Source organism: Calonectris borealis, chromosome 11 (assembly GCF_964195595.1).
Source record: "Calonectris borealis chromosome 11, bCalBor7.hap1.2, whole genome shotgun sequence".
Taxonomy (NCBI): domain Eukaryota; kingdom Metazoa; phylum Chordata; class Aves; order Procellariiformes; family Procellariidae; genus Calonectris; species Calonectris borealis.
This window is the reverse complement of record NC_134322.1, coordinates 3,490,375-3,508,883: the sequence shown is the minus strand read 5'-3', so window position 1 is coordinate 3,508,883 and position 18,509 is coordinate 3,490,375. Positions and strand designations below refer to the sequence as shown.

The window sequence follows — 18,509 nt, the reverse complement described above, 5'->3', positions numbered from 1 at the left end:
ATATTCCCAAGGAAATTAAATTCAAAATTGATTGTGTGACACTCAAAAACTGGCCCAGAATTTGAATTATTTCCTTCAAGCAAAATATAGCTGCCTTTCCTACTGAAAACTAGCCAGGTTTTAGCAAAGCCAAAGCAAAAAGTACAAATGTTGTTTATGGCTTGCTTTCCCCTGCACCAGAAAGCTGTAAAAGCAAAATTGTTCTTTTGCTCCTTTCTGACAGAAGAAATGCCACAACATCAAAACTGTGAGCAAAGGGCTTCAGAGAGACACTCCAAAACAGCAACATGCCCTGTGCAAAGACCCAGCATAATGGCAATGCCACGACTCTTCTTTATTTCGACCAAGCAAGAAAGATGTTCACATATAATTGACTTTTTTTTGTTTAAATTAAGTCAGGCTTGTTGCTACATCAGCTGCATCTCTCTCAGACTTCGTGGCCATGGATTTTTTTCTTTCTGGAAGCGGATGAAAAGGTGTTTTTTTCCAAGCTGAGTAAGTTAACTGGTTATTTAAGCTAAACCAGCGCTGTAGGAGGAACCCCTGGAAGGAGACCCTCACACGGGAGGAAGCCACATGTACAGACGACAGATGCTCGGAGGACCTCCCCGTCCAGCGTAAACCCCTCTCCCTCCTCCTGATCACACAGACACGGAGACATGAAAGCGCTTCCAAAAGAGATGATAAATCCTCCAACTCATCTGAGAGCCTGTACGCCACATCGCTGTCGAGATCGGTGTAATACTAAACAAGATCTTGCGATGCTTTGGACAGGAAACATTCCTGATGAAGGGGAGGGAAAATAACAGGATCTCTTTCTCATTCAGTAGCTCTAATTTTGCTGCTGTGCTGCAAAGCAGCGTGGAGAGGGTATTTATTTTTGGTGGAAGGCAACGCTGAGCTCAGACCGTCCAGACAAACATCATATGAAGCTATTACATCTTCATTATTGCACTGCTCTATAGAGACAAGTGTTTTGAAGAAGGTAATAAGCACTTATAATTAAGGCAATTATAAAGTAGTTTATTATAGTTGAGCGCTAACATAGAGCCGCCTTGTGTCCAAGAGAACCAAAACAGTGATACAGCCTATCTGGGGAATTTTTAAAACAGCATCAATCTGACCGTTATGGTTCTGGAGGAAAAAAAACCCAGTTAGTGGCAGACACCAGCTGATTTTACAAGCCACCAGAGGATGCAAGCAGGAGAGCAAACATGGAGAAATTGTGCGATTGATACTGGATACGTGTCCTCATCCCCTGGCAGACGGCTCTGGAGTGGGAAGTCGCCCTTCCCATGAGCCGGACCCTGACTCTTGGAGAGCCATGGGGATGAAGTCCCACATCCAGTCCAGCAGCATGAGACAGGATTATCCCTGTTTGTGCTTCACAGCCACCTTGGGGGACTTGGGGAGATTAGCATCCCAAAATGACGTGACCTCGCAGACCACAAGGGCTTGGGAAATACTAACTGAACCCAACCCCACAGTGTGCACAGGCGAGTTACAAGCTCCGGAAGATAAAACAAAAACCATCAGCTCTTTGCTCAGCACAGATTTCTGTAGGGCAATGGAAGTGTCGCTCTGAGCTACTATCGCAAAGTTAGAACCTAAAATAACCCTTGCTTTCAGACTGGGAGAAACACGGCACTTTGCTTTTCCTTGCTTGTATGACGCCATCAGACACTGCCTCTGGTTTCCACGCTGATTAAAAAAATTATCACGGACCCCAGCAGCAAGCATTTGTTTGTTCAGAGCTTCAGACATATGACTTTAAACGCTCTCTCCCCCTCAACATTTTTTTAAAACTCCCTGAACAGGCAGCAAATTTCTTTCAAGTCTGTTTTACATGAAAGATGTGTTTGTGTATGATTTTGCTTCTCTAGGCCAACAGTGGTGATGTTTTTGCTGCAGCTGAACAAGATGCTGTCACTCGAGAAAAGATAAAATTATCACCTTTCATGAAACATCTACAGGTTTAACCAACCCACTTCTCTAACAGGTGAAAACAGGATCTTGGCAGAGAGAAAAAACAAAGTGTAGACATGAGGATAAAAAGCACTTCAAGCCTACAATTAACTTCAGTGGGACGGGAAAGGGTGAATCACTTGTTGCATAAAACAGCCAGTGGCACCTACCTGTTTCCCACGCAATGGCAATGGAGAGGAGGAGGAGGAAATCCCGGTCACCCCTGGGCTTACCTAGGCGGCTCCAGGAGACGATGGGCCGGGGATTGCCCGTTGCAATGCACTCCAGCACAGCGGTCTGGTGCACCGTCAGTGTGAGGTTCTCCGGACCGACGAGAATCATGGGGTCCTTGTAAACGGTGGAGTGGGAGCCTGCAAGGACAGCATCATCGTTAAAAGGCATCTGATTCTCTCTTGTTTAATGGAAACACCAAGTGCTTCATGCATCCTCCAAGTACAAATGATGTGGCTGGTGCAATCCTCAAAAAATTTGAGATGTACATGAAACAAAAGGAGCACAATGTTTGCGTGACAGTCATGTTGTCTGAATGTCTTTTACATGTGCGCTGATACTCCTGGGGAAAACCCCTCAGCCAACCCACCCAGCCGCAAGCAGCCCTGTTAACACCCAGATATGGGCAGCATAAATAAGGAACCGCACTGTGAACTGCAGAGAGCAGATGTGCAGGAAAAACACGGTATATAGGGAGGACGCAAGCTGTAGGACAGCTCGTGCAGACAGGAATGCAAATAAATGAAGGAGCTGCTTTATCTTTCAGCATTTCAAGCCATAAAGTAATCCATGCAGTCCACAATGCCTAAATCTGCCTCTCTGCGAGCATCCTCTCTCACTGCTGGTGTAATTTCCTCCACAAACCCTGTCCTGGGACACAGAGAGCGATGGAGGTGCCAGTCCCTGACTCCTGCTGAGGATCTTTTTGAGAGGAAACTCAAGGAAACTCCTCTGATGACTGCAGCTCACAGGGTGGTCATTTCCCTGCCTCTTACAGCATCCCTGTCCTGGCCCACTCTGGTGTAACTGGGTGCAGGGAGAGAATGCATCCCATTGCTCCGATATAATCGTGATACAATCATTGCTCATGATGCAATCGCTAATCGCTTATTGGCACTACAGTAGCACCAAGTGGCAGCAACCAAGAATGAAACCCATCATACCAGATGATGCACAAACCCATAATAAAATAAAGCCCTGGTACAAGGACTCTGGAAACCAGACAGGCACAGGAGAAGCAAAAGAAATCACATTTCACCACACAGGAGGAGACCACGGGTCAAAAACATCATCCTGTGTCAGGTATACCACAGCTGAACTCCTCTCCTGAGTCCCCAGAAAGTGCCTGATCCCTGGGCCAAAGCTCCCTTCAGCCTTCACTCCCATTTGTTGGCAGCAGGAGAGGAGGAAAAGGAGGAGATATTCTCAGTTCTCCATCAGTAAACAGGAACACTGATAATCTCTGCGTTAGTCTTCTCCCCATTTCCGACGAGAGCTGGGTTATACTCCAGAAATGCTGAGGTCAAGCAGTGTTTAAGGAATTTCAACAATCTGACAGCTGCTGCTGGCAAAAATGCTCTGTACACCTGCGGAGAGAAATACTTGGGCTGGTCGTCTGCCCCCGAGCAGGAGAGGGGCACGGGGAGGGCTGGGGAGCTGAGGCTTTGCTGCAGGGACCATCCCACACTGACTCCTGTACATGGAGTCTTTCCGATGTCCGAAAAGCTTGTTAAAGAGAAGTGATCCACCAGAAACTATCTGCAAGGGTTTTTCTCCAAGAAAAAATTTTTTTTCTTCCTACACTTTTTAGCATTACCCTTTCACAGCAGCTCAGGGGCTGAAGTCAGGGCGTTAGCAGGGGGATTTCGCAGCGGTCCAAGGGCAAGCACAGATCAGAGCGGCTCGTTTGTTAATCGTTCCTACAGGGGCTAAATGGGGAGCGATAAAGCGACTCAGAGGTTGTGTCTAAATGGGCAAAATCCAAGAAAAATCACCGTGTCAGTGTGACTTAAGAGCTGACTTGCTCACTAAATGCATTTCACTGCAAGCCATAAAATGCAGATTTTTTTTATGAGAACCAGAATGCACAATAAATTCATATGACCGGCTGGTTAACCCCAAGAGATCTGAAAAACAATACCTTCCCCCTCAGTACCTCGGAGTGCCTTTAAAACCCATGTAGATTTATTGTTCTAAATCACAATACTAAATGTTCACGCTTAGAATAATACGATATTATCATCGTATTGTATAGTGATTTCAATATTTCAAAACACAGAGAAATGAAATGAATTGTCCAAGGTCACCCAAGAATATCAGTAAGCGGGAGCTGAGACCAAAGCAGAATTTATAAAACTCTCTATTTTGATAATAAAATAATAAAAAAATCACACTCTTTGATTTATACTCTGAGTCCTAAATAGGCATTCAGGTTTTCAGGTGTGAGCTCAACTCCCTGAGTTTGGCCAAACCCTGCCCAGCTCTGCAAGTGGCATTTCCACTGCTGCTCACCTTCTCCTGCAAAGGCCACGTAATGGTCCCGTAGCTTTGCTGCCAAGCCCAACGCCCCCGGCAGTGCCAGCTTCAGGGCCAGAAGGGACGGTGACCCATCAGGAACACGGTGGTCAGATGCCAGCACCATGCAAAGGGCTTGACCGTGCCCGACCATCGAGGAGGAGGTTTCCTTCTCCAACCAGAAAAGCTCTTTGATGCAGGGTCAGGAAGGAAGGAGTAACAACACGAGGGACTCGTGCTACTGGAGCACAAAAGGGTTCAGGGCAACGTGGGGGGGATCTGTTCTGAAAGGGAAAAAGGCTCTAATGATGCACATGGTCCCCAGGGACTCTGCCAGCAGCAATCGTGGCGAGGACGGGGAGGTCCCCGGCACCGCCAGGAGTGACAGGCACTCTAGCAGGGACGGGAGCATCGCCAGCATGGGCTGTTAGATCTTGATCAAAAGGACAGCAGCAGAGAGAGCCGCAGCTCGCACTGGAAAGGTGTCAGCGCAGAGAGGCAGGCAACCCCTCGGGAGCATCTCCGCTAAGCAGGCACTTGAAAATAATCAATCACCATGGCTGGAAGACATATCCGTGCTGCTCGCTGCCGGCAGCCCTGCCACCGCTGCCGGCGAGAGAAAGGAAAGTGCTGCGAGCAGGCTCCTTCATCCCCCGTAGGCAGCCATTCTCCTCGTCTTCTCCACAGCCGGGCTGTGGCAGTGCCCTGCAGGGCAGCAGCTCCCAGGTCCCATCTCCATCCTCTCCCTCCTCCCTCCCCAGCCAGGGCTCGGTTTGGAAACCCCGGTGAGGCAGACCTGGTGCTTCTCTGTGGGTAAAGCATTGGCTGAAGTTGCTGCCCCATTAAGAGGAGAGGGAACCCTCCTACCACGATGAAGAGCAGAGAGCACCATTCCCTTTACCCCTCTACACAAGAGGGAGGCGATGGAAAGATTTGCAACATTACTGCTTACCCCATCATGCCTAATGACATGCACACAACAGCACTCACATTAGTTCCGTATTTACTGATACAACACCCACACCAGTGAAGCAACGTCCCTGTGCTACCTTTGCGGCACACCATAGCCTCTGCCGGTGTGCCAAAGCCTAGAGTTAACATGCGAGCACATACCCCCTGTCCTGGTCTAACAGATATTTGTGTGCTCTTAGCAAACACCACAGAGCATAAACCTTTTTCACTGAGGTTTAACCCAGTGCAATGGGTTTTCCGTGCAAACGCTCCATTACGGCAGCTCTGCTGCCATGCAGTCACTGAAGCACGGTCCAAGTCCTTCAACAGACACACGCGGTGCCCGTATTCATCATCCAACTGCTTTAAGGAAGAAAAAAACCACAAACGTTTCACAGACAGGAAACCTGGAAAACATCCATCTGAAATGAGGGATGGTCAGATGAGAACAACTAGCACTTTCTGCCCTGCGAGAAATAATAACTCAGACCAGTAAATTGACACAAAGAACTTCACCACGTTGATAATTTACTGTTCTCTTTTCCCTCCATGTGGTTACCGTTTGCGTAGATCAAGAAAACAGATAAGTAACAGGCATCAAAAGCTCCCAGGTCTTTCAGAACCAGTTAACCTGCTTTCTTTCCCCATCAGAGCTGATATACACAGCATCACTCTTTCCTCAGCTTCACCCCATTTCACACATTCTGCTTTTTTACAGTCAGCAGAGGCTAATCTGACATGCGGTACATGCGTTAAGTCTCCTACTCCAGAACCACTGCCCAGGCAGCCGTTTCAGAGGCTGAGGGCAGGCTGTGAGATACGAGCGTACGCTGGGAAGCCTCCAGCCAGCGGGTACCAGCAATTATGTGTATCTGATGGACAGGAGGATCACAGCTCACGGGGCAGGGAAGACCCTTTGCTGCAAATAAAAAAAGCTCACGCAGAAACACACACCCAACCAGCCCTGTGCAGACTTCCCTTGCCTCTCATCTCCAGAACTGTCATCTCCATTTCCACAGGGAATCTAGGCTGGTCCCCTAACCAAGAGCCACAGATGCATTACCACTGCTGTCACAGGGGACACAGTGGGTACCCACCATCCCAGGGGGGTTCTGACTTGCACGGAGTCCTGTATCTCAGAGGCCACCCTGCCAGCAGGACAGAGCCACAATTTGCAGGTGACTACTTCTTCGGCACTCTTATCTTCTCTGAAGGTAACCCACAAATGCTCTGACGTCCAGGAGAAGCAAGCTGTCCTGTTTTCATACAAGGAGGATGAGCATATCAAAGACATTTCTAAGAAGAGGGCACAAAGGTGTCATTCACTCCTGGCTGCTTGATCAGGCTGGGTCGTATGATTTGACTTAATTACTTCCCGTTTCCTTCATACTAGGAGCAGCTACTGAAACATCAAGAGAGACTTCTGAAGCTAAAAGTGTTTCAAATTAAAAAGACTGACAAACGAAGAAAGCCTAACTAGAAGGTGACAATCTAACATCAGGTTTAGAAATTGGCTGACAAGTTATTGCTCGAAGGGGCTCCAAGAGATCAGCTTGGGTCCCACACGGACAGCTAACAGAGGATGGGCAACAGGCAGGTCAGCAGAGGGTAGCACAGCTATGGAAACGTGGTCGCGGCATATTTGCACCCCAATCCTTCCTTCACTGAGCCCAAGGTCATCACTTCCATGTGCTTTCACAAACAGGCCAAACTTGCGCACATGCAAAGTGAGGATGTGGGTTGCTTTGGTTTGCCTTAGAGCTTCATCACATCCTACCTCCGGCAGCATGAAACCAAACAGCAAGTATGTGATTTTGGCCCTTTTTTTGGAGAGGAGACCATAAGGCACCGTCATTTCTTCAGCTGGAGCTTTCAGAGGTGAAAACCTGTTTCTGCCACTGACTTCAAATGTGGATGGAGAACCAAGTCAAAATTCAGCCTGGGGTGCTCAGGGCTTCTCCTTCTCATCTTCCAAAGCAAGGCTAGCCCACTTCGGTCACAATGCAATGCTAACAGCCTTCAGAATGTAATTCCCCCATTAGATAAATAATTGATCACCCTGTGTGCTGCAATTACTTCCAGAGTGGGCAGGTCTCATAAGGAAATGATGAATCTTCCACATTTCCAAAAGAATTTATTTAATGTAAAGCTGCTGTAACTCATTTTCTCACCATCCTCCCTCTACCCAGAAACTAGTGCTAATTTACAGGCAAAGAGACAGATTTATCTGCTATCAAATGGACTGATCTGGCAGGAACTAATAACAATCTAGAACAAGGAAGGTGCTATGGCTGGACAGAGGGATGCTTCTCAGTGCTGTTAGCCTAAAGCTCTCTTAAACTATCCTGGTCCAGACCAGCAGCGGGAAGAAGAAGATGGAAAGACAGTCAGAAGACTGTTTACTGGTACTAACCTGACACGGTGAGTCTGGCCTCCCGGCTGAACTTCACATTAGCAATATTGGTAGCAACGCAGTGAAAAATCCCACTGTCTTCTGCCCTCAGTCCCGTAATCTGCAGGACCCCCTTGGGAAGCAGCGTGTACCTGCGGGAAGAGAAAAGCAGAAACAAAAACTTGCAAAGCAGGACACGACGTGAAAGCAGGCTGCACAGCCGTGCAGGTGGGGCAGGCTGGCTCCCCGCATCCCGGTGCAGAGGTGCCAATACCACCCCAGCGATGCAGCCCCCGGCAGGCTGAGCCCACACTTATCGCGTGCATCAGTTCTTTATTTTTTTGGATATTTGAGCCTCTGGTCTTCTTTTACAGGGGGTACATTCCCTTCTTTTATCTTCTAATGCATCCTTGCGAAAGGATGACTTTTGCTGGAAGGCTATGGAGTAGATGCTTCCTATTTAACCTGTGGAAAAGCTTTGGCAGTGCATTTGCATGAGAACACAGCTAACCCGCAAATTATCACTCAGCAGCTGAAGCACAGTGATCATGGACACGCACCAGGGAAAGTGTGTGCTCCACACTCCCAGCTCCAGGTCCGGGACTCAAATCCACGTAACCTTAAAACCTCCAATGTGTGGAAAGGCACGTTTAAAATAGATACTGAGTGGGCATACATAAATATCAATACATATTTTATATATTTAAAACATAGGTACATTTAAATCATGCATGCATACACACATATATGTATATATACATTACAGGTTGCTTGGCAACTGTGTGTTTAAATTGGCTGGTAGTAAGTCATTACATTGTGATGAGTTAATAATCCATTTCTGCCTGGAAGATGAAGAATATCTTTCTCCGTATCAGCATATGGTTAAGTGCCTATAACCTGCTCCCTGTGCTGGGTTCCAAACGCGCGTCTCGGTGTCGGTGGCAGCGTGACAGCAATCAGTTTTACATGTCCTGAAGTTGATTGCAATCTCTCTGGGACTTTAAAATGCCCATTGTTTTGGATGAATTATACCACAAGAAGCCTTCATTTTTGTTAACAATCTGCCCACAGCATTAGAAGATTCAATTCCAAAGCTATTATTCTGCCTTCAAAGCCTCCAAGTGCAAGACTCGGCATACAAATTTATATACACTTTATACGCAGAAATGCGCCAAGCGTGATTAATGCAGAAATCCAATTCAGTTAGAGAAGCAACCCTCATCACCCAGGCCCGTTGATGTCAGAGATTAATCTACTGAGCTGACAATAAAAACCTTCCCCAGTAACTCTACTGCTACAAAAAGCCAAATCTTTTCAAAATCAGGACACTGAACATAGGGCAACTGCTCCTAGCCCACGTCCTCCAGGGCTTGGGCAAGCTCCCTGCCCCGGAGGAGAAGCAGCAGAGATGAGCACAGCTGGGGCTCTCTGAGTTGGAGAAAAGTCTTGGCTCCTCAGCCTTGGGGCTCCTCAGCCTTGCAGAAAAGTAGTCCTGGTCACACTCAAATCCCTGCTACATCTCTGGTCATCTCCACATCCGTGACCCTGGACTCAAATGGAAAGGGGCAATAATGCATGAGGGACTTCAAGGGAACTTCATCTGTCCTGCAATGTCTCATCAGGATGCACACAAGGTGTCAGGCCCAGATCTGCACCCCTTACTTCTGCTGATAGCACCTTGGACCACTTGCCCTGCTCTGCCACATCCCCAGTTTAGCACTTGTGTGAGTAAGGAGCCTTCGGAGGAGATCAAGTTTAACAAATCAACCCTGTGCTGGGCTAAAAAAAACTCAGATGAAAAACGCAAGGAAAAACAAAACCTGACAGTTGCAGTTTTCCACAGCAAGGTTGGGCCTCTTGGGTCCTTCTACTGTAAGTTCACCACAACGCTGAAAAGGTCAGGCATTGTTCCAACCCTCGTGTTTTCTCCTGCCTCCAAAGCACCCAACCATGTTCTGCTGCAGAACTGACATTTTTAAGAATAGGGGCTTTCAGGAAAATATTTACAGCTTCCTGGTTTCGCCTATTCCCAACGCACAGACGTCAATTCACGATCGAGGGGTGCTGCGACCGATTGTCTCCCACCATCGGTTGTGTGGCTCCCGAGCCGCAGCTGGGACCGCCGGAGGCTGCCGGCACGGAGCACGCGTTTCCTGCCACCTGTCCTCCGGCGGGCCCCACCGCCGCTTGGAGGATCAAACCGTGATGAGGGACGTTTCCGACGCGAAGGGAGCAGCCTGTCAAACACAGGAAGCGAGGACGTGCCGTCCCAGGTCTAGGCTGGGGAAGGGGGGCAGCTGGGGCTTCTCTTCAGGAAGGTTGCATGGGAAATGGCACCCCAGGGCGCTGCGGGATGCTCTCCGCAGAGCTTCCCTGCCGCCACACACAAAGCATCACGAGGGAGTCCACCTGGGAAGGAAAGTCTAGCAGCCACGTGTAATTTAGTGCTTGCAAGAGTTCAGGACCCACATGGAAGACCCTAAGTCATGGATCTGGCTCGGAAAGAGTTGCACAAAATGGAGCCACAGAGGGATGATGGATGCCAAAGCTACCCCAGCTCTGCTAGGATTGCTGGTGAGCTCTTCACACTGGAAAGTAAACCTGAAGGAGGGCTGACCCTCTCAGGGAAGGTCAGTGCAAACCCTTGCCCCCTCCAAAATCAGCTAACGGGGTTTATCTGGCTTTCTTGGAAAATGCAGTATTTCTGCACAGTGTTTGGCCAGAAGGAGCCCAGACAACCCACAACATTGACTGAAAGAGTCTTCCATGTCAGAAACGCTGGCCAAGACCCTCAGTCCCAATCAGTTGTGTCCTAGCACAACCGTGAGAGCAAGAGCAAGCCTGGCCACATTTTTCCACCTGGACAACAGACAGCAATACGTGGTTCGGACATGTCCTACCTTTCGTTGTCTGTGTTGACTGGCATGCGGTTCTTTTGCCAGAGGATGACCGGCTCAGGCAAGCCATGGATCTGGCACTGGAATCTGGCTACACCACCTTCCTCCACCACTGCATTCTGAGGGTGGATGTGGAAGTCGGACATTGCTGGAAGACACAAAGAGAGACAAAAATATTCACATGTGCATGGAAAAACAAGACTAGTGGCAAGTTCTTGCTATACATTTGCCTCTGCACATTGAACTGATTGACTCAGCCAGGACAGGAGACAGCGCTCCATGACCCACATGCTCCGCAGCAAGGTCTACAGGGCAGTGAGAAGCACAGACACTGCACTGGCACTTATCAGAGGTCATTCTCAACAGCCTCAGCAGGCTTTGGATCCAAGCTCACATCAGAAAAGAGATGTCTATCCCTTCCATTGCTGCCAATACCTTATCTGCTGTAAATATCCTTTTGATGTCCATGGCTTGACTATTTTGTTTAAATACCTTCACCGAAAGAGCTCCCAGATACCCTAGCAAAACTTACACCCCCTGATTTCTCTGTTTGCATGTGCTCCAGCTCATTACATACTCTGCCTTGCAGCACTGCAGAAGGAACGGTCACATCCCCGCGCTTTGGAGCAACAGGCTTCAGCTGATAGAAAGAGCAGCTGCCAAGAGCTCAGCAGCTCAGCCCACCAGGCTTTTGGGGTTGGAACCACCCGACAGCGAATGACAAACCTCAGCGCGCCCATGCAGGATGAATACAGACCAGCCCGTTTCAGCACAGGCACAGCTGTAGCCATTGTGCAGAAAGACTCTGGCATGCTGTTAGAGCTACATAAATAATACAGTAATTATTACTATTAATTAATTGGAAGGTGCTGCCTGTTGACTCTGCAATAAACATATTCGAGGCTAATAAACATCCCAGTGGTTATTTAGCTCATGATTCATTTATAGTGCTGCATCCGCGGGAAGATCTCTCACGTTATCATACAAAATAAACTCCAAGAGAGCCCCCCGCTCTGCCCCCCCAGCCCGATAATACCCCTCTCCCCAGCGAGAAAGCCTCATCCCCTTCTACATGCGTCAAGTGTAATGAATGTACCTCTGCTAAGGAACAAGCTGCATATGTGTCAGGGCAGCTTAATCATTCATCTGCAAACTCCAGTTGGGCTCAGGCAGATGGGAGATGGCCATTAGCAATCATACATTAAATATGTGTTGCATTAACCCGCACTGCTCCCCCAACCACCGCTCTCAACCCGCTGACTGCAGATTTGTTAAGCTGATTGAGTAACACGCAGCAAAGCCCCGGCCGCACACGGCCATAGGATTGGGAAGGGGGGGTGGGATGGGCAGCCAGCCCCACATTGGGATACAGCGATGGGAGCAGGACCGGGAGGTGGCTGTGCAATGCTCCAGCCAGATGGGAACACACCAGCACAAGGGAACAGATCATGCAAAAATATACTTCCATTTCCCAAGACAAAAGCTAATGCAAATACCCTCTCTAGTAAGGGATGGAGTGCAATGGTGGAATGGCAATTTACCCTATTCACACACATTTAGCCTTGAAGTGAGACTGCTCGTGGCCCAGAGCCATGTGAGAAGGAGCCCAAAGGCTGCTGGGGGGGTCTCCCATACCAGGTGATCCCCTTTCCAAGGTAGCAAGGCATGCTTCAAAAAATGGGGGGGTCCAGGGGTGCCCATGGCAGGAGAGCTCGAGGGAGCCTGCAGAATATTTCAAGGCTGCCATTTGGAGACCAGGCCAGGGTGAGCATCTTGCAAGTAAAGCTTATGAAGTCTCACTAAGAAACGAATCCAAGAATTAATGAGAATTACACATAGCTCTTTAATAAAGCAAAAAAAAAAGCAAAGAAAAAAAAAAAGCAGAGATTCAGATGCCTGCAGAAAAATTCCTTTCAAATGTACAGATGCTCAGCGCTGAGGTTTTTCGGTGGCTGACAGGGTTGATAAGAAGAGGGAGGTGTGAATGAGAACAGCCCCGGCACAGACTTTACTCTGCTGGCTACAGAATTCATTGCCGTTCCTTTATTTCAATAATACCACCTCTTATAGGTAAAACTGCAGCAATAACCTCTACTCTTAAAGACACTAGTATTAATATTTATCATGAATAAAACATGGGAAGTTATAAATAATTCAGTTATGAGGATGTTAAGTAAAATATTACTCTTCAACGACCCTATAATGTGGCTTTGAAGCACAGTTTTATGTTAAATGCCTAGGAAACACTGTGACCCTTGCCAAGACCAGCTGGTTTGCAGAAGATGCATTAAAAATTCATGCACCGAGCTACAAAATGCTATTTTTAAAACAGGTTTACGAGTTTATTTACAGTTGCAGAGACAAAAGCTTTTGTAGATCTCCTGTAAAACAAAACTTGAATGCAAGTGATTACCTGGGATGCTGTTTTCAGCCTGAAAATAAATCACTGGGTGTAAGGAGAGGAGATGGAGAGGAACACAACAACTTTACAGGGCCCCCCATCTCTTGGAGGGGCTAAATCTCTGCTGACCCATGTGAGATTTTTATGTTTGTCCCAACTGACTGTAACAAACTCATACAGGAGAGTGCTTGCTCCTATTTGTCACTTGTCTTTCAGCAGCAAACACCAGGACCCCCGTTATCAGGCAGGCACTATTGTTTCAGCCACCACGGAGAAGAGCTGCACACCAGCCCGGGTGGGGTTGGCCAGCAGCCAGGGAGCCGCATCTCATTTCTATGCTAATGGCCATAATCATTTTAAAAATAAATAGATGCAATCACAATATTCACCTGCGAGCTCCAAAGAGGGGAGGCACCCTCGAATCCATCTGCCTGCGGTCTCTGTGGTCCAGCAATGCAGCATCTGCATGCCAGCGGAGGGACTGGTGCTGCCCCAGGCCCCTTTTTACTGTCATCAGACGGGGTGAGCGTCACCCTGTTCCCATTCAACTTCCCTCTGCCATCTCCATGTGTAGCACGGTACCGTCCACACACACACAGTGAGCCTAGGGTAGTCATCAAGCCATAAAATCAACCTAAATCATGCGCACACTCATCGCTTCATATCGATGCTCCAAGCCACGGTGTCTCAGTGCTTCTGCTATCATCACACCTGGATTTTGGCCGTGGTACACACAGGCTGGCACAGGGCAGGGAAAGCCACAACAAAATGGGCTCACAGCAGATGGGGAATGGACCTAGCAGCCCTCCCACGCTGCAGGCATGGGTGCACCTTCTCCCAAAGACTTTGGCCAAGGCTAGATTCAGGCTGAGTTGTCTACAGCCACACTAATGCATGAGGCAGAGGAGTTACTCTTCATCTCTTCTTCCCCCATGTTGTATCATGGAAGACCTCAACTAGGATGAGGCTGAATCACAGGTGAGGCTCTTCCCTAAAGAGAAACCCATGCTTGGGATCTCCCACCACCTAACCCTCACCAGGACGCCATTCCCAAAGGCATGTCCTACGGACATAGTGCAGGTGAGCAGCAACTCCTACCCTCATCCATATTCGCAGAGGATTTGTTCTGGCAAATGAATTTGCTGGGTCTCCCCTAATCAAAGTGCAAACACTCTCTCCATCCTAACAGGCCCTGTGGAAAGGCCAACGGAATAAAAATGAAAATAGGTATCGAGTGAAATTTTCTTTACTCCACAAAAAACTAAATTGAAACCATTAGTGGCCAATCCTTTTTTGCTCAGTACAGCATTAGTGCTAAGCCAGAGATTGACCTAGATTTGATATAGAAAAGGAAAACATTAACTTGGTATGTCAAAGCAAATCCCAGGCCTGTTAGAATCATTAAAACGCAAACATTATTATCAACTGCAGGCACAAGGGGAGGAAGAAGACTTGAAAGGTTCAGTGCCAAGCCTGGTGTTAGGAGAGTATTTGGGAAGCCCAGTTAGTTCTGCAATCACATTGCTTTTTGCTTTTAAATTACTTACGGGGAAATGGATACCCAGGTTGGCTCTGACACAAAAGGATGCTGGGGAGGAGCTGAGCATCCTCACCGACACTGACACCAAGCAGTTCACAAACAACAGCCCACAAGCAAAGACCCTTTCTCCACATTTGTACCACCAACCTGTTAAATTCAGACCTCTTCCAATGCAGGCACGTGGTTAAAACGTCTCAAAGTTAACACAGTACAAGGAACAAGAGTTTAATGGCGATATGCCTCCACTACCTGCGCTCCCAGACACCCCTGCCAAGGAGGACAAGCTTCGTTAGCTCCATTAAAACTGATGAAGGTGAAGCCTGGGAGGCAAATGGTTTGCCCAGTGTAAGAGAACAAGCCATGGGCAGAGCTGACCCCTTCCAAGTGTGGCTCCATCCCGATGCTGGCGACAGCTGCTGATTTTCACACTGAATTTCCCAACTCACTAATAAAATTGAATTTCCCCTCGGGTCAGCAGAAGTCAGGGTCTTTTTTAAAACACAATGACCACCATGCCAATTAAACCTAGACCTAAACCACTCTCAAATCAGGCTGACAGCTCCAGCAGAACCAACCCTCAGTATCTGTGAGATTTATGAAGCCCCCATCCTCTTTGGCACCGCAACTTCCTCCCAAACGCTTTCCCTGCCCCAAAGCAAGCAGAGGGATTACATCCTCTTCCATTCCCTCCTGGCTTAGGAGATCTTCACCATTAAGTTAGCCAGGGAATATTTTCAAGGATGATGTCAGGTGAAGGCTTAGCAGACACAGGTCTCGTATTTGCTCCCCTCCATGCTCTGGAAATAGAGGATTTCCCTGCACGAAAGAGCCGGCACAAAAGATGGGGGGCATACAGACACCACAAATCCCATCCTCTCCTCTCTTCCACCCGCTTTCAAACAGGGATGCTTTCCCAAGTCTTTAAGAAAAAGACACTGTGTCTTCTTTCTCTACATTTTTTTTTAAAGATGCATTTTTATAAATATAAAAAAAAAGCCCATGTCACAACAGCCCAGTGGCTACTCCAGCTGCAGAGCAGCCTCTGCGCCTGCGAGCCGGCCCTGCGTGTCTAATGATGCTATTGTGCGGGGTTGTTGCTGAACTGCCGTGAGCCCAATTTTGAATGCAAGTTGCTTTGTGCATAGTGAAGCGTGAACAACAGCGCCGCCCATTTATCTATTTAATTCTCCAGGAGTAGCAGGAGCGGGGGCCTTCGCTCACATCTAAAGGGAAGAAAAATCGCCTTTCTCTCGGCTTTGGAACGGGAGGGAAATATTAAAGACCAGCTGTGCCTCTCCCAGCACAGAGGAAAATCCCCTCTGCTCCTGCCCACTAATCATAGCGGTGAAAATCCCAAATCTCTATTGTCCATGCTGGGCCTCAGATCTCAAAAGAAAATGGGCTGCAAGGCTCAGGAGAGTTTGAAGCAAGGAAGACATTTTGGAGGAATGTAGCTCATTTAAGAGGAACCAAAATACATGGTGAGATGAGAGAGGGAGGAAGCCCCATCTCGCTCTGTACTGGGCAGATGTAGAGGGAAAGAGGGTCAGTCCTGCACGCTTTTTATTTGTAATCTTTGCAAATATTTGCTTATTCCTCTTTTGCTTTGCCTGTAGTTTTCTCCCTCCTGGGTGCTGATACGACTGCTCAGATCAGGGACGGAGGATGGTCCAGGCTACCCACCCTCTCTGCATTTTGCATCATCGTGTCTCCGTTGTTCTCACACTCAATCAAAGCTGAGTGAAATAATTTAAACAAGATTGAGAAGACACCCCATCAGAGTGACTTCTCTGCTTGAGGATCAAAGTCTCCTCCTGGCCTGTTTTTTCCCCCCCTGCCCTAAGCCCTTGGGATGGGGATGGAAAGGAGACAACGGAGCTAATGCCTCACAGTGGGACACAGCAGCTGCCCACGGGAGGGAACATGCAACAGATATTTTACAAGGGGGGGGGGGTAAAAAAAAAATCTACTGCTTCATGACTGAAGTCCACCAGGAGGCAAATTGCTGCCTGATCTGGGACTGTGGCTTCTCAATTTTTTGCATAACACGTGAAATGACTGCGAGCCAAATCCAGCTCAGGTCACCTCCCCGCTACACTGCAATGAGCAGCGCTGATGGACTCCACCGCCCTGTGATTTACTGTTTGTTTTGGTGCTTTGAGAAGCAAGTGGAAAAAAGCACAGAGCCCTACGAGGGCTGCTTCTGCGTAGGGATGATAAATATCCTCCGAAGGTAATGAGCACATCTCCACCGCACGCAGACCGCGGGAGGAACAGGGTCAGAGGGAACATGCTCAGGGGTCCCCGGTTGCTCTACCCGCCCCGCATGAGCAAAGGACCAGGGCTGGGAGGAGAAGGACGGGTCATTCCTGCGAAGGTCCCTGTAGGGACTTGATCGTGGCACCTGGAAAACCTCCAAATGCCTGTGCTGCAGCTCCACTCCTCTTCCTGAGGCTCCCTTGAACGTGCTCCCCATCACCAGCACACACCAGCCTCTCCTGCACAATCACACGCACCTCCAAGCCGGCCTCCCAGTCCTAAAGAACGTTTAGTGGATTTATGGTATTGATTATAGCTCGCTTATTGGAAAAATAACTACACCACCATCAGTTGTTGATGCAGGGGTACTCTCCCGTGAGTGGGAAAGGTTTTTGTCTGGATAAATGCAGTCTCTGAGCCATGCATGGAAATAAACAGGGGCCATACACCCTAAGGGTTGTTTTAAACTGAAATATCTCACAATTCCAATAAAGCTCACGAAGTGCTATCCTCTGGAGAGAGACTGCGCCCACACTGTCCCAGTACAGCATGCCAGGAAGCATTCCCAACGTCCGACACCCCACCACCCTCGCTATCTTGACTTGGGAGGATAGAGAATGCCGGGGAGCTGCCTGTGCCAGAGGAAACCCCTGAAAGCAGCTGGCCTTCGCCACACTCTGCCTCATGCAGCGGCACTGCCCAAATGCTGCCTGCGCAGACCCAAGATCTCCTGCAACGTGGCTGCAGCCAGAAATCATCCCTGGAAATAACGAGCAGCGAGTCCCAGTGCATCAGCACAAATGCCCTCTCCGTAGCCCAGAGAGCAACCAGGGCTGTCTCAGCTTCCTCAAAGCTTTCCTATAAACGTATAGGTCATTTTACAGAGATAGGCACAGGGGACATAAAGTGACACCCACGGTCACAACCCAAATCCAACATCATCCCTTGAGTACCCACGAGGCAACGCTGCTCCTTATAAATCACTTCGAAAGATGCATCTTGGCAATCCCACGGATCAAATTTCTCACTTCCCTCCGTGTTCGGAGCACGCAGCAGCATCCCATCCCCACTCTGCTACAGAGTGCTGCACGGCAAGCAGCCCAAGGCGGTTCATCTTCCAGCACCCTCTTGTTTTCCAGGGGAATCGACTAATAAACAGCCCCTTTAGCGCTCTCAAATTGGTTTCAGGGAGAGAAAAAGTTTCTGGCAGAGAGGGAGGCATCACTGGGAGAGACCTTTATCAGGGAGTGCTATTGCAGTAATTTTTCAAGACGAAATTGCTCTCTGACTCATGACAGTGTTTAGTGTATCCTGAGGCGACCATTTGTGAAGCCAAACCTGTGGTCCTGCCGCCCTGCTGCTGGAGGGAAGGGGGAGTATTAAATGTCATAAACAACTCTTAATTTGCTTGGGCGGACTGCATATGGGGCTAGTGATTCTGCAGTGCAGAAGGAGGTTATCCGTCATCATTGCAGTGCTCCGGCACCAAGGGTGATGCTGGCCGGGCAACACTGGCTGCTGTCACACCTGCACAGTGGCACTAGTCACCACGAAGGGCTCCTGCATTTCTGCAGGGTG

General features: G+C 48.6%; 1 protein-coding gene across 1 annotated transcript in view; it reads right to left on the bottom strand.

Annotated features, from left to right (window-relative positions):
* The window catches only part of IGDCC3 (immunoglobulin superfamily DCC subclass member 3), a 106,075-nt gene that overhangs the window by 33,564 nt on the left and 54,002 nt on the right, over positions 1–18,509 (bottom strand). Inside the window, exons 3-5 of the mRNA XM_075159558.1 lie at positions 10,735–10,879; positions 7,856–7,986; positions 2,199–2,336 (exon numbers count right to left, since the gene is read on the bottom strand). Coding sequence (XP_075015659.1) covers positions 2,199–2,336; positions 7,856–7,986; positions 10,735–10,879 — 414 coding nt within the window. The remainder of the gene's footprint in view (positions 1–2,198; positions 2,337–7,855; positions 7,987–10,734; positions 10,880–18,509) is intronic.